General features: G+C 35.1%; 1 protein-coding gene across 4 annotated transcripts in view; it reads right to left on the bottom strand.

Annotated features, from left to right (window-relative positions):
- LOC142339153 (uncharacterized) overlaps window positions 1-17,071 on the bottom strand; it is a 66,451-nt gene that overhangs the window by 27,632 nt on the left and 21,748 nt on the right. For 3 of the 4 annotated variants that reach the window (XM_075388936.1, XM_075388933.1, XM_075388934.1), the window contains 5 exons: window positions 15,178-15,314; window positions 9,689-9,747; window positions 5,553-5,755; window positions 5,060-5,163; window positions 3,195-3,388 (listed from right to left, as the gene is read on the bottom strand). In XM_075388936.1, the coding sequence (XP_075245051.1) occupies window positions 3,195-3,388; window positions 5,060-5,163; window positions 5,553-5,755; window positions 9,689-9,747; window positions 15,178-15,314 (697 nt within the window). Of the gene's footprint in view, window positions 1-3,194; window positions 3,389-5,059; window positions 5,164-5,552; window positions 5,756-9,688; window positions 9,748-11,549; window positions 11,591-15,177; window positions 15,315-17,071 lie in introns of all 4 variants that reach the window. The other variant, XM_075388935.1, reaches the window with a different exon arrangement.

The following is a 17,071-nucleotide window of genomic DNA, read 5'->3' as shown; positions in this document are numbered from 1 at the left end:
ACAAAAGAAAGAAAGGCAGAAAAGATGAACAAAAAAAAGAAATAAAAGAGAGAAAAGAAAGAGAGAGGAGAGGCAGAAAAGAAAAACAAAAGCAAGAGAGAAGGGAAGATAGAAGAGAAAGACAAAAGAACGAAAACCTAAATAAAAAGCGAAAAAGGAACGAAAGAGATAAGAGAGGCAAAAAAAGAACAGGATTGAATAGAATTTGAAAAAAAGACAGAAACAAAAGAGAAAGGCAGAAAAAAGGACAGAAAAAACGAGAAAAGAAACAAAACAGAAAAGAAAGGAAAAGAAAAGAGCAGAAAAGAAAGAATAAAGAAACGAATGACAGAACGAAAGGACAGAAAAGCGAAAAAAAGGGAAGAGAGAAAGGCAAGAGAAAAAAGAAAGACAGGAAAGAAGAGAAAAGAAAAAGATAAATAGATAGAAGAGAAGATAGAAAGGGAAGAGAGAAAGGCAAGAGAAAAAAGAAAGACAGGAAAGAAGAGAAAAGAAAAAGATAAATAGATAGACAGAAAGGGAGCAGATGAAAATGCGAAAAGAAAGAGAGAAACCAAAGAGAAAAAGACAGAAAAGAATAAAAGAAAAACAGAAAGCAAAAGGAGAAAAAAGCTAGTGGAAAGGAGAGAAAAAAACATAGCCGGCAGACTGCCGGAAAATAGCCGACGTTGCACGCTTGATGCACATGGGGACTAAAACAGAAAAAGAAAAACAGATAAATTGAAAAAACTTTTTTCTATTTTTCTTTCAGTATCAAAAAGATTTTTGGCCTGCAGTTTTGGTTAGACTCTAAAACTATAGTTAATTTAGCTTTGAAACTGAAAGCTGATAAACTAAATACCAATTTCAGCTAGCAAACACTAATGAAGTTTGATAACCTAGTTCTCAATGACTCAATGACCGGGCTTAATCGGTTTATCCCGTCTCTTTTGAATTGCTCTTTTGACATACACTGTATTCACTATGTTTCGTAATTCATTGAGCGGATGGTTTAAAAACCACTAGAGGTCTTCTCCCCTCCTCAATTTTTTTCCTCATGGGTTTCATCGCTCACCAATCTATAATTTACATAAAACACTCATCAGGGCCCTTCTACCAATGTCCCATTTTCGGTCATCATTCGTTTTAGAAGATTTTTGTTTTCGGTCGTTGACCTTTTCTTGGTTCTGGATATTTTGAGTCACTGACCTCTTCTGATTCACTTTTTCGGACATTGACCTTTTGGTTTGAGTGTATTTTCGGTCATTGACCACTAATGATCAGTCCCCCTTAACTATGCTTGTTCTATAGGTCTCTTAAACATGCCACCCGATGCTCTTAAACATGCAGCCCTATAAACTGTCACTCAATTAATATACAAAATTAAGATTTGAGTAATTAAAAAGCCAGCTGCTATATCATATAACATTAAGGCAGATTGCCGGAAAACAGTCGCGATAGACGCTTGTGGCCTTCAATGGAATTGAAACAAATAAAGAAATAAGATACACAGATTGGCCGGCCACGAGTCCTTTGAAAGAGCATTAGACTTTCTGGGTTACATTCGGACTGTCATTTTAGATATTTTTCAAATTTAACATTCTAAATTAAAAACTCAAGACTCTATACTCAAGAATTAGGGCATTTACGTTTGGCACTACTCAGATGCACACTATTGATCTTTAACTAGTAAATGTTCATACAATTTAAAAAATTTAAAGTTCATCAAGTGAGTTCAGAAGTCATTTTTTTAGTGTAAGTCACGCAATTGACGTCACGTGACGCACACAAATTTCAACTGCAAATCAGTAGAAGTCATTAAAATTGAAAAAGTCAATGGACGCAAGAATCATCAATGGAGACGAGGACTTAAAAAAACATAGCTGGACAACTCCTGAATTATAATCCAACGAATTGATTTAGCTTTGAACTGACAAAAAAGCCGTGTTAGATGTCCAATGAGAAAAATTAATTTAACACCACTGAAACTAAGAAATTTTACCACACGAAAAAAAAACAAGCAAGACAAAAAAATCAGATCTATTTTTTAAAGACATGGCCAAAATCAAAAAACAAATTTTAAGAACTCATGCCACTAATTCAATTTCCTTGTTTCTCATTATCAATCGATGAAACCTGTCATTAATGAGGTTAAGTAATAAGACAGCAATAATTTCAATAAATACTTGAAAAATTCACTAATAGTCTTTTAAAAATGGGCAGCGTATAATTCAAAGAAAGCAATAGCTATGAATTGAAAAGATTTTAAACAAAAAGAGAAAAATTTTTAGAAACCAATGAAAACGGCCAATAATGAGACAAAGCTATAATACAATAAAGTTGACAACAAAAACTTCACAAAACGTAAAATTTCTGTAAAATTTGAAAATAATTGATGTCGAGGTCATAGAAAGCATCAGCTTTGAACAGAAACGATCAAAATCGACTGGAATAACCCCTATTAGCAACCTATGAGGCCTGTTATTAATGAGAATAAACGATAAGACAACACAAATTACAAGAGTACAATAAAAACTCAAAAATAACTCATAATTTTTGAGAAAAAGTAGTGTCAAAGTCATGAAAACTAATAAACTATAAACTCGAACCATTAATTAGGTTCTTTTGCGCCTCATTATCAACCAATGAAACCTGTCACGCATGATACTAAGTGAAAAACTAACAGAAAAAATTTCGGGCAAAATGAAATATTATTTAAGGTGTTTGACAAAGTGTTCAGGTCATAAAAAGTTTTAGCTGCCCCTTAATGAATTCTAGCAATTTCAACTCGCAATAAGAACCAATATGTATCATACTAAAAGCACCCAAGGAGAAGAAACTCTGCAAACAGAACTCAAATTGACGCACGTGAAGAAAACTACCTCTCAAAAACCAAAATTTTGTTCAAACACCAATTTATGACTCCACTTTAAAGGTAATTTGGAATAAAAATCACGCCTTAAACCTACTTACTTAAAGACAGCACACCAATACAATCCAACTCCTTTGGATTGTAAAAAAACACGTTTTATCCAATAATAGCCGCTATCGCTTCGCGGCTATTAATTAGAAAAACGTTCAAAAACCATCGCTTTAGGACAAATTCAAAACAGAATTCCATTCTGAGCTGAAAACAGATGAGACAATCGAGTCTATTTTAACGTTCTGCTATCAAAAAATGATGAACACTAACAGTACAATGGGTTTCTACAAACCAAGAGAAGATCGTGAGTTGGCTCCGGGGTTGACTCCAGGCATGTTGGCTGTCAAGTTGGCACCTCCTCTGTCTATGAGGCTGGTGGCGGCAGAGGAGGCAGAATTGGCCAGTCTGTTCTTAGTATTCACTGCACTATTCGACGAGGACGCCCCACTGTTCGAATTGTTTGCATTGGTACCACTCAGCACTGACCTACAAACCAACGGTCTTTTGAAGACTTCGGATCATGTTTTCGGAAGAATGTGAATCTTAAAAACGGTCATGTTTTACACGAAATGCAAATGCATCTCGAAAATCTAATGAAAATCTAATTACTCATGCAAAGGCGGCTAATTTTTCCAGGAAATGCTGGGACAAATTAATGTCCTGTTATGAACCCATGACATAAATTAAAACAGACTGTTTGATTCGGTTTTGTACTTATATGTAATTTCCAGCTTCAATGTTTTGTTAAATTGAGGACAGCGAACAAGGAGGTTCGGTAATTTGTGTTTGAACGTAACGAAAGCTACCCACATCTCATTTCAAATCAAAGTTCAATAGCCTTCATATCAGATGTATCTACTTTCGAGAAAAAATCTTCATCCACAGGATTTTGGTAATTAAAGCGATCCCTGAAAACACATTTCACATGTGAATTTCATTTGTGGCCTCAAAATAAGGAAAGCTGTAGGAAATAAATCCACATAAAAGATAACCGCAGATTTCCGTAAAATAGCCGCCGATATAAAGAGATCCGCGAGATTCGTTTCATGACCGAAATTGGGTTCGAAACAAAAACGACAAGAAAAAAGGCGACTTGCAAGAAAGTCAAAAGGTGTGCCATTTTGATTGGATTTTGTATTTATGCGAACCCCTGTTTCCTAATAGGAAGTTACACGGATTAGTATCAATACTAGTGAAGATTAGACCTGGTAATTTAGAATAATTACAATATAGTTCAAAAACTGGGCATCTAAAATGGACTTTTATGGGTTTATCCCCTTTCTAATTTTTAAAAAAAATGGATACCGGCTATGTCAATTTTGGTTGCATTGTTGAGCAACTGTTGCTTAAATCACTTGGAGCAGAACGCGTGAGGAATGAAACTAGCAGCTAAGTAATCGCCTGACAAGATGACTGTGGCTTTCAAAAAGCGGAAAAGCTGAACTTTTAAGCTTGCAAAAGCTCGCTAACTCTAAAATCATACAAAAAAGTGAAAGAAAAAAATCAAATTCAGTCACAATTAAATCGCGATTAATTAAAAATTGACAAATTGATGGACACAGTGTAACATTTGAAAAATCTTACAAAGCAAAAAAGATCAAACAGGCGACTGAAAGAACAAAGATGAACTCCAAAAGGTTTTTACATTAGCGCTCTGATAACAATTGAGTGACAAAAGAACTCTCATGAAAACTGAGTCAAGTGACTTTATGCACCAGTTGCATAACAATGCAATCAAAATTGACATAGTCAATATCAAAATTTTTTAAATATAGAAACGGGATAAACCCATAAAAGACCATTTTTAGATGCCCAGTTAAGATCCACTAAATACAAATATTTGTGAAAAAAATTGAACCCTCTAATTATGCTAATATGTAAATTACATCCGAATGAAAAACAGAAAATCTAAACTTGAACCTTGAAAATCGAGCGAAAACACGTAAAAAATTGTTTCAATTCTGCCACAATTTCCTTTACTTTTGGTCACCATTAATTTAAAAGTGACTTAAGCAGTGTAAAAATCGGAGGAAAAGCCTCTGACTCTCTGAACAAACTGAGAAAACTTAAATAGATTAAACACGAAACTGAAAAAATTAAAAACTGAAACGGGTTCTACCAGTAACATTTGACGATGATTAGAATTGAGATTGATACCTTTTTGCCAATGCGAGGTCGGCAGTGACGCGTGTTATCACAACTCTGCCCTCAAACTTGTGCTTCAGGTAGTCAAACAGGGCTTTCTGCATCATATCTGTGACCTAAACATAAGGATGAATTTTCGAATAATGGCTACTTGCAATTCATTTAATCTTGACACACCATCAAAATAAAAATATGCGAAATTTGTTTAAAAGGCTTATGTGAACTGTTCAAGGGGGTCCGTATAAATACTCAAACAGCCCGGTCCAAATTAGCGCTTTTAGGTTCGTCCATTCAGTGTAAGCCATGTACCTTGATTACGTAATGACCAAACTAAGTTCTATCTATACTATTTATCCTCTTTTCAAGATTACATGGAATTTGAATGATATTCGACACAGTTGCTGGCACCATAAAACAAGTTATTTCGGACTTGAAAGTGGTTGAGATAATTGAACAATTGGAGCAAAATAAATCAAAGTAGCTGAACAAATGAGACTCGACTGACCTCGAATCCCTTGAGCGATGGGCCGATTAGAACAACGGGTCGCATGGAGGGCACTACGTCGTAAGGCGGTGAATTGTCGTTCTTCTTGAGAAAGAAGTTGTTCTGTCTCTTTTCCTTCTCTTTATCCAGTTTGGTGCCTTTAGTAGCACTTGGGGTCATAGGGGTCGGGGGGACCGGGGCATCATCATCGGGGTCAACAACTCCTGAATCAAAGATGTGATCAGACAGATATATTAACCCCTCACGTCATTTCTTTTTACTGGACATGGGATTAGCGCATTTAACAAAATGTCCGAAACAAGAGTCAAAAATGGTTGTAGTCCTGATTCAAAAAAGACAAAGGAGATCAACTGACTTCAAAAGCATTTGGGTCACACTGAGTCAAGAATTTAAAGTAGAGAATCGAGAATTATGTTGAAACTGTAACAAAAAATTATTCTACCAGGCGATGCATACTGACTAATTGAATATTGTGAATTCAAACAGTTGCTAAAATACAATAGACATTGTACTCACGGTGGAAAAATTATCAAAAGAATATAAGTTGAAGAAAAACCAATTCTGCTTTTGAAATAGGCTGTATTATAATTCGTGAAAATTTCGTTACGTTATTTTTTGACACGAATATTTCAAACATACCCGGCAGATTGCCGGAAAATAGCCGCCGTTGATTCCAATAAGCATGATTGGGATTGAACGAATAGAATATATTGAAAAAAAAAGATTTTTGTACAAAAATATTTTTTAAGTCCGATTTATTTTGATGGCATTTCGTAGTTGAACATACTTCTGTCTCTTAGAGAGCGGCTACAGGGGCTACTATCAACACCAATAAGCATTAGAGGTGGTAACTAAGACTTATAGGAACGACGTTCAAATAGCGGGCATCTAAAATTGGGCTTTATGGGTTTATCCCGTTTCTATTTCTGACTTAATTTTTTATACCGACTCTGTTCAATTTGAATTGCTTTGCTTAGCAACTGATGTTCAAATTCACTTTTAGCAGAATGAGAGAAGAGAGAAACTAGCCTAGAGAAGTCAAAAAGATTTCACGCAAAATGTCGAAAAAGCGGCAAAATGGTAAAGCGAAAAAAAGTTTGACGAAGTAAAAAAAAAAAAAAAAAACGAGCGCAATAATAGCCGGCTGAGAAGATGAGGGCGGCTATTAAAAAACTGACTAATTGAACAATTTATTCCTGTTACTGAAAACTATACTATGTAACCAAACCCAAGCTCCTGCTAAATTAAATCTGAAGCAAAAACCAAGAAAATGACAAATGAATCGAACGCTCTAAAAAGGACTAAAAATATTTCCTCCAAATTTTTGAGAATGCAAAAAATGCCTCCTCTTCTTTTTCGCAACGCTGTCAAACTCTATGAACCGCCCTTCACAACATGAGTATACGTCTCTAAAACAGTTTCCGTGAAGCACATACTTGAACTTTTGAAGAGACTATTGAATTGAAAGGCGCTAAGAGAACTTATTGCTCTCTGGGCGCTACCTGTTTATCCGGTTTTTGAGGACGAAAAGTCAAATGAGACAGACGAAAAATCGATCAAGCAAAAATCGCATTAAAAAGACCAGAGGACTGATATAATTGCTACAAGCTTCGTTTGAGAGCAATTAAAAATCCATATGATCACAATTGCTCATAAAAAATACACAACATGTTTTTAAGTTATCCAATATGTGTGAGCTTTGAAGTTCCACTGTCAAGTCGTCGTTCATTCAAAAAACAATAGGACACAGCAATCGAATTGATTTTTTTTTCAAAAAAGCTTGCTCGCAAAAACTCCTCCTGAGGCTTCAAATTTAAGTTAACATCTAGAGCCAGATGGACTGCTCTAAAAAACAGGTTGATGAGAGGACCAAATGTAGCCTGACATCACCCCATCTTTACAAGGGGCTTGTAGGGAACTCCTGATATTTTGACTTTCAGTAGTACTCTCATCAATAGCGTTAAACTGCTATAACTTCCGAATGAACAGAATTTAGATAAGGCAAAGATTTTCTTTAAGTCGAAAAGACTTAACAGTCAGGCGGAAAACAATCAATCGAAAAATTGCATAAAACAATCAGGGCACCGATAATCTCTTCAATATTTTTATTTAATAAACGAGTAATGTCGGATGAATTGCTCTCAAACACTCGACTTCTTTGACTGCAGTTTGATATCTTAACTCCGGAACTATTACGGATTTAATACTCAATAGCTCACAATCGCTTTTAGCAACAAACTATTTCTAAATAAGACCAATGGAGATCAAAAAAAAATTAAGAATAGAGGCGCCAAAAATCAATTGAAAGCGAAGAAACAAGTGCAAAAAGTGTTAAGCAAAAATTTAGCATAAGATACACGTCTACAATAATTGCTTCAAACTTCGTTCGAGAACAATAACTTTTTCGACAAAAATTATTTTAATGACTTTTGAAATCTGCGTCTGGAGCATTAAAGATAATTTTATCATCATCAGTTTTAAAAGGTTATAAGGTTTTACTAAAACCAGCACAGTTCGTAGTCGTATCTCAAAAGGCTTACCCCATTAAATGTGAACAAAGCGTGACTGTTAGCAAATTACATGTCATGCGTCCAAGCAAACGGAGGTTAGAGTAGAACTGGAGAGATCAGTATACAATTATCAAAATGATGCTGTTAGCACTTGTGGTTGCTTTCTACGGTGGGAAAGTCCAATTTCATCAATCTTCTGACAAATTCCAATGCTCGGATCAGAACCTCTCGCGTCATATTTTTTTGCAACCGAGATCATCATTACGGTACACTAAATAAATGACTTAAGATGCACAATCCGCACCGTATTCCATAAAATTCAAATGGAATTTTTCATCTCTTTTCTTAATGTGTTACATTAAATGACGTCTAAACTTGCCAGTTAGAAATCAAAAGACGTCTAAAATGCTAGTTAGTTTTTGAACCTGTAGTTTCATCCCATGAAGTTGCAACTTAAGCGAATGCTCCAAACAAGATAACACGAAATGAAAAAACCTGGATGTCTGAAATTTGAGCATGCACCTTTGTCTCTATCTAAAATTTGGAATGTATAAGGAACTCTGATAAAGTCACCGAGAATTTCTGGCGTTCTGGCCTCGTAGCGGAGGTGCCGGTAGATTCTCGATGTGACTTTTTCAGAGCCATGTAACCATTTTAAAACAAACATGACATGGTGAAAGTTCAGTATATTTTAACATCATTCTTTGTTTAGTAAAAGTTCGGGAATTGTACAATCTTAGGGAATTGTACAATCTTCGGGAATTGTACAATCTTCGGGAATTGTACAATCTTCGGGAATTGTACAATCTTCGGGAATTGTACAATCTTCGTGAATTGTACAATCTTCGTGAATTGTACAATCTTCGGGAATTGTACAATCTTCGGGAATTGTACAATCTTCGGGAATTGTACAATCTTCGGGAATTGTACAATCTTCGGGAATTGTACAATCTTCGTGAATTGTACAATCTTCGGGAATTGTACAATCTTCGGGAATTGTACAATCTTCGGGAATTGTACAATCTTCGTGAATTGTACAATCTTCGTGAATTGTACAATCTTCGGGAATTGTACAATCTTCGGGAATTGTACAATCTTCGTGAATTGTACAATCTTCGGGAATTGTACAATCTTCGGGAATTGTACAATCTTCGGGAATTGTACAATCTTCGGGAATTGTACAATCTTCGGGAATTGTACAATCTTCGGGAATTGTACAATCTTCGGGAATTGTACAATCTTCGGGAATTGTACAATCTTCGGGAATTGTACAATCTTCGGGAATTGTACAATCTTCGTGAATTGTACAATCTTCGGGAATTGTACAATCTTCGGGAATTGTACAATCTTCGGGAATTGTACAATCTTCGGGAATTGTACAATCTTCGGGAATTGTACAATCTTCGGGAATTGTACAATCTTCGGGAATTGTACAATCTTCGGGAATTGTACAATCTTCGGGAATTGTACAATCTTCGGGAATTGTACAATCTTCGGGAATTGTACAATCTCGCGCTACAGACTATCAGCACTTTAAAATTTAAACGAGTGTATTTCAGGATCGCTTAAGTTGCAACTTTATAGGACTGACTATATCAATCTCACGATGTTAATTCTTCTCGTTACCTGTCGGGGACATGGGCATTTCCTCGGGACTTAGCATCTCTCCCGGGGAAAAGTTACGACTGGACAAACAGAGATAACAGTTTCTAAGCATCGTAACAAACTTACTTCGCAAAACCTTACCTCTCTTCTCGCATGTAAGACATGATGACTGCCTAGGATTTCAATATCTTCAAATTAAATAAACCAAACCAAGCTCCACCAATTATACTTCAATGGTAAGACATGGAAAACTCTTGTTTAAATTGAAAGAGGAACGGGCTTGCTAAAGAAAATTTAAATTCATAATTTTCAATATTAGAAGATAGTGTTCGTGTTAGCTTAACTGTCAAGTTTGCACGAAGTGGAATAAAGTATTTTCAAAGCCTCTGTTGGATCACCTCTCGAGTCTTGAAATTTGATGAAAAATACAGTAAAGCTTCAAAAGGAGAAATTATCAAAATGCGGAAATAAGGAACATAGTGCTTTATGAACTGTTTTAAAAAACCATATACCATATTTCTGCATTTTGATTAATTCTCCTCAAAAACTTTTTCAATATCTCATCAAAATTAGAGCCTTCAGAGGTGCTTCAACACCTCAAATTGCAAGTTATTTTTATGAAATAACTTTTCTAAGACCCTGACACGAAAAAAAATTTTAATTTAATATATTTTGCCTAAAAACTTGTTCTGCCTCATCTGGATTTCTTCCTGGATTTATGACCATGCAACAAAATCTGCATAGACAAGATCGAGTGAACGTTGAAAACATTTGGAAAATTGGTTAAAAAAAATTATAACTCCCAATAAACTCGATTTAACAAGCGCGTTCGATTTCCTGATGAGCTCGATTTAAAAAATGCGTTTGATGCCGTCAATGATTAACTCTTAACTATTTTGGCGAAAAGTTTACATATCCAAAAACTTATTTAACTGATAGATCTACCAAAGTTATAATAGGAAAATCGTGCTTTGATGAATAACCTTCTAAAAGGTGCACCTCGGTTGTCTATTTTGGACCCCCAACTGTGGCCCGTAACCTCTCTGATTTTTGTAGATCATCGCAGCGTAAATTAAACTATCATGCAGATGATAGCAAATAGTTTCTGATTTATCCTATTGGACACATTTCAACAATCTAGATATCTTAGATCAAACTTCATCGATTATTTTGTAAAGAATAACCGATTAACATATTTTATGTAAAAATGATCGATTAAGACTGATTATAATGTATTTAAATATTATCAATACTCAAAAGTGTTCCAATTCACCCTGAAAGCTTTACTTACTCCTTATATGAACATAAATGTACATGACGTACGAGCAAAGCCCACTACCACAATGGATATGAAGGGATAATGGCCGAACCAATAGCAAGGACATGTATTAATACTGCACGTCCACTGATGCAAATGAGAGAGAACTGTTAGCCCAAAAAGCACCACGACCCATAATAAGACATACCCATAATCACCAATATCAGCAATGTGGCTGGTTTAATGGCCGACATACAGATTATTAGCCGATGGAAGTTTTAACGGACAGAAGAAACTAAAATGGGAACCCCTTACTCTTTAGGAATCGTATTCGATGACAACTATCTCCACACGTAAGCGTTTCTTCGATTTTAAGCAATCTCTACGGAGATATTGATTAAAATCAATTTTATTTTCTACCTCAGGGGAAGTCTCTACGGTTTGATTCAAATTGCATCAGAAGAACGCTTTGTCTTAAATTCCATTATTTTAACTTCCACCAATGGCGATTTTTGTCAAACTTCTAATTGGCTAACTTCTAATTCTAACTTGTATGTCGGCGAAAACCCCTAACCCCTATCAGCATTACACACAGTTTCCGAGGTCATCAGACCTGCAACCTACCTGCAATCATTGCGTTTCCATTCGATGCTCTGCTGTAGTCTCTAAGAATCCCAATTTTTGAATCCATATTTCATTTAAAATAAGCAAATAACCATAAAATCATATATTAGTTGTAATTTCTTATATTTCAAACTGTATACTATATGACACGATTTCTAAATGTGCCTTAAAGTTAACTACAGCCTAATAGCAGCTGATAGCGTGCCGGCCAATAACAACGAAAAAACTGTTGATAACCCTTATTTTTAAAAAGGCCTCAATGATCACAGAAAAAAAACGCAATTAAAAGATCAGATTCCATTGGATAGAACTTGAAACATAACAAAATACTGTTAGCCGAATTTCTCTCAAACAACCAATGGCCCAATTCGGAGGTTTTACTTAAGACAGGGGCAGGTTATAATGTCACTGAGGACCGTATGGTATTACAGCTTAATAAAGACTAATTTAAATTGATAAATGAACACAATTTTCGCTCACTTTGGATTCGATTTTTAGAAGTAAACCTCGTCGAATTAAGTTAGCGGTTTAAAATATAAAACATAGATGGCAGATTGTCAAAAATATCCGCAATAGCTTCGCAGATCTGCAATCTAAAAAAAAACAATAAAAAGACAGACCAAAAAATAGCCTTTTCATTGAAGGCTGAGAATGTTACATTTTGATTAAGAATCTGTATAAACCGCCTCTATTAGCTTCTCTCAAATAACCTTCACTTAGATTGACACACATTCACTTGACCTTATCTCTTTGAATTAATATAAATAAAGTCAATTTCAAAGTGAGGAAGTAATTTTTGAGAGTGAGGTAAGTCATGTGTAACCAAAAATTTAATCACGCGAATGATTAAAAACAGCGAAAATGACGTCATGGACGAAATTCAGTTAAAATTGCGTGAACGGATGAATAAAAAGCAGATTTGAAGTGGTTGTGACTTCATATAGTCGTAACAAAACTCTTGAGGAACGAAATAAAAAAAAACAAGAGGCCACAAATATCCCCAGCTAGCGCTGTGCGGATAATAATGGGAGAAACTTATATCACGCAAACTCAGAAAGTCAAGCGTGCTAAAAGTAACTCGAAAAGTCAAGGCGTCAGAAGATAAATCAGCCAGGCAAAAAGTCGCATTAAAATGACTATAGGACTTATAATTGCTACAAACTTGGCTTGTGAGCAAATAAAAAAAATATATCCGACCCAAAGTAAAGCTAAAAAATAGTGGCCCATTTTGTTATTCAATGTGGAGAAAACGGAGGAAAAAAGTATCATAGTATTGAATAGTATTCATTAGTATTGAATAGTATTCAAAAGTAATGAATAGCAAAATGAAGCCAAAGGATAAAGAAAGTATGCAAAATCTGAAATCAATGGAATTCCTTTCAAAAACTTGCACAAGACTAATTAGATGATCTTACTTGTACTTTCCCGAGAAAAATCACCAACAATTGCGTCGTAAAACGATTTTTTTTTGACACTTTGAGACATCGTTTCTTTTTAATCAGTAACTTTTCGAAGTAAAGCCGACACTAGAATCAATTTAAAAAAACCAGTGGAAAAACAAAGCACTGGAAGAAAAACAAATAATATTGGAAAGATTTCATAAAAACTCTGCCGCTAAAGTTTCTCTAAAGAAAAAAACTAATATTTTTTGAATAATACTTATCTGAATAAATTTTAAATTATTTAAAAATGCCCTTTTCAGGCATTTTTAAAAAATGCCCGAAAAGACCAAAAACTTAACCAATATTTCTGAACAAAAAATTTTAAACATAAATCAATCAAATCGAAAATCATCAAAACCATCATACAGCAACCGTAACCGAATAGCTCCCATACAGTTTTTTTTGAAAAAAATGAAAATCAGCGCGAAAAAAAGCGTCCAAAATAGTAAAATGAAAAAAAAAAATAGCTCCAGTTGCACCATAGGTTCTGACAATTAGATACGCTCTAAAACATGCAATTACTTGTTAATGGAAGTATCGAAAATCATTCGGGTCGAAACGATAAAAGGAAAAATCTACAGTGAAAAAACCGCGCGGGGACAAATTTTTCGTCGCTTAAAAATTTTGTAAAACTTTCCACAATGTCTTTCGAAAAAATGTGCACAAAACTACCACCATTCTCTGGGCTCTGAAACCCTGATAGACAAAAAAAACGTAACCAATAGATCGCCGAAAATAGCCGCCTTTGATTCTCATAACCACGATTGAGATTGAAAGAACAGAAAATAAAGAAAAAAAACCATTTTAACATTTTAAAAGTGCGACAATTTTTTCATGTCGATTTGTAATTGAAAATACTCTTGTTTCTTAGTTAGAGGATACAGGGGCTGGTATCAATACCAAGAAGCATTAGAGATGATAGCTTAGAATTATAGAAAAAAGTTCAAGTAACAGGCGGGCATCTAAAAATGGGCTTTATGGGTTTATCCTTTTTCAATTTCTCCTTTCGTTTTTTTAATACTGACTTTGGTCAATTTGAATTGTTTTGCTGAGCAACTGCTGTTTAAAAGCACTTTCGGTAGAATGAGAGAAGAGTGATACTAGCCTGGAGAAAACAAAAAGATTTCACGCAACATGTCGAAAAAGCGGCAAATTGATGTAAAGCGAAAATTTTTGTTCGACGACGTAAAAAAAAAAACAACAGTACAAGTCCTGATATACAATTCAAAGAATTTTCATTGACTTGACAAAAAAACTACAAGGGACAATGATTGGATTAGGAAAACCATTTAGAAAAAAAATTTAAAAAAAAAACAGTAAAAATCAATGTCAAAATGCCGCATGTGAACAAAAAAAAAACACTGGAGTGCAAATTTTTGTTCAAACACCATTTTCTCACTGTACTTTAAAACTAGAGCACACAATTTCACGGCGCAAAACCACTAGCTTTTCGCTCCACTTCCTGTTTCATCGCGACCAAAACCATCACTTCAATTTGACTTCAAAAATCATCCAAATGTGTGAACACCCCAATACAATTCAAAAATCATCCAAATGTGTGAACACCCCAATTAAATAAAGATAGGAGCGCTATAATAGCCCGCTGAGATTACGAGGGCGGCTATTAATGAAAATCAATTCTTTTTCACGGGCAGCATTAACTTAACCATCTTGCTTTACAGCCACTCCAGCAGCTGCTTTTAATTATATACCGTTTTGTCTTCAACAAACTACCAATGGAATTTTAAATTTCGCAGTTTGTAATGTTTTAGTTAGTAAAATTTGGACGAAAGCACTTGCAGGATCTGATCGTTCCTGTAATATTCTTATTACTCGATTGCTTACAAAAATCAGCTCGGCAAAGCCTTTTCCATGAACGGACTCATGCAATCTATCTCTGGTCATGATTTTTAGTAGAATAGGTCCCAGCCCAACCCGCACAGTAACAGTAGCCAAAGAGTCATCTAAAAGGAATTCGGTTCCTTTTGAGCAATACAAGACTACTAGAAATCAAATTTTTTGATGCAGTCAAAACCTGGAATCAATCTAATTTCATGCGTCTGCTGGTCGAGAGTGCTCAAAGAGCGATAGAATGCGAATTATCCCATTTTATTTAAAAAAAGATTTCTCAAAACACAAAAAAAATTACAGTCAACTGCTTTCTCCAGCCAAGTTTGACGACTTACTCTTTGTTCTGTGCTCTCTTGTGCGCCTGTATCATCTGCTGTCTCAGTTTCTCCAGTCGGGCAGGGGAGGGAATGAAGCCATAGTCGTGGTCCTCCTTCACAAGTCTACCAATCCACCAGTCATTGTTGAACTTCTCCTGCAAATCCAAGTTAACTACTATCCAGAGTTAAAATAAGGACACGAATGCAGATTTCCGTAAAACCAAAAAAAAAACGTCGTCTTGCTATGACTCCTACTAACTTTCCTGTGGATCTTTTATACGCTAATTTCTTTCAAATTCACCTTACTTCGTGCGATTTACAATTTCCCATTTATACAGTTCAAACTATATAACTTTGCATCAAATCGATGAAACAAAGATAACCGACTATGTAGGGCGAATTGCTCTCAAACGACCGGCGAGCGGTTGGCTTCGTCAGTAGCTAACCACGGTTTAGTGAGGCTAGCTTTAGCTTAATTGAAGGGGCGTGAGGTGATGGTAATAGATGATGACATCACGCCACAAAACATCAGCTGAAGTGCGGCATCAACAAAAGACTTAAGGAGATAGAGATAGAGAGCGAGAGAAAAAAAGAACGAAAAAGCGAAAGAAAGCAACCCCAACCAGCAGAGAGAGAGAGAGAGAGCTAGGAGTATTTTCCGTGATGACATTCGACTCTGCAACTTCAAGTTTTCTAGCCTTGTTAGTAATTAAATCAAATAAAATACTGAATTCAAAAGAAAGGTTTCCACATTTCGTAGTGAAAAAAATGTACAAAACTATTTTTTCTTTGGAGTTCTGTCATGTAACGCATCTACAAGTTTCGTTGGCCAGTAATGATCGTTAAAAAAAAATAAAACAATTCTAAAATTTTAACAAAATATTGCCAAAAATCGTGATATCAATATCTTCCGTACCATTTCGTTGTCTTAAGAAACTATCAAGTATCCCTATTTCAAGTATCCCTATTACATAACTATCAAAAAAATTAAATTTTATCTACATTTGCCAAAACTCGAGTAAATACATTTTTGATAACCAATCCGTTAACTTCGAAACCTATGCAGCAGCTTATTATCAAAACCAGGAGGAGGTTCCTCGGCCCCTGGTGCCGGAAAAATCAAAATCCAAAAAGATAAAAAACTTGAAAATGAAGATAATTTTAAAAAAAAATTGCTCAAATTCGTGATATTGAAACCTCGAAAAACATTCCACAACATTTAGAAACTATGCAGTAACCTATTATCAAACACCAGAGAAGGAGTTTTTTAGGCTGAGAAACCATAAAAATGACAAAAATTTTTAAAAACTCTAGAAACCATGATGAAGCAGCTTATTGTCAATCCTTGGAGGGAGCCCCTGGGCCCATGGTGCAGGAAAAAATAAACATAACCGACTAAACATTGAAAGAATTGTTGTCGAACGACTAGTGGGAGCTCTAATCAATTGCAGCCTGCTTCAGTCGGGGGGTTTCTAAATAGGACTAAGAAGTTCAAAAGTGGGCTTCAAATAACCACATTAGAGGCTAACATATACCACTACTAAGAATTAAAGTAAAAAATTGCACCAATTTCGGAGCACTCTTCATTTGACTTTTAGTATTAAATTCAGCCACCAATTAAATTCAGCTGCTTGAAATTGTGATTGAGAGAGAATTTTAGATCACGCGAAACGCAAAAAATCAAGGGCGCAGAAGTCACTCGAAAGGGAAAAATTTTCAAGCAAAAATTTTTCCTAAAAAAGACACACACGTTTACAACAATTGCTATCAACTTCGTTCAAGAGCAATTAAAAAATCAAAAACATTAAAAACATTAGAAAATTGCAAATATTAAAAAAATTGCTTCAACTCGTAATATTAAAACCTTTAAAAATTCCATTACATCTAGCAAGCAAAAAATTGCTATAATTTC

This window comes from Convolutriloba macropyga, chromosome 5 (assembly GCF_964194025.1).
Source record: "Convolutriloba macropyga chromosome 5, txConMacr16.3, whole genome shotgun sequence".
Taxonomy (NCBI): domain Eukaryota; kingdom Metazoa; phylum Xenacoelomorpha; order Acoela; family Convolutidae; genus Convolutriloba; species Convolutriloba macropyga.
Note: the sequence above shows the minus strand (reverse complement) of the source record. Positions and strands in the feature narration are given on the sequence as shown.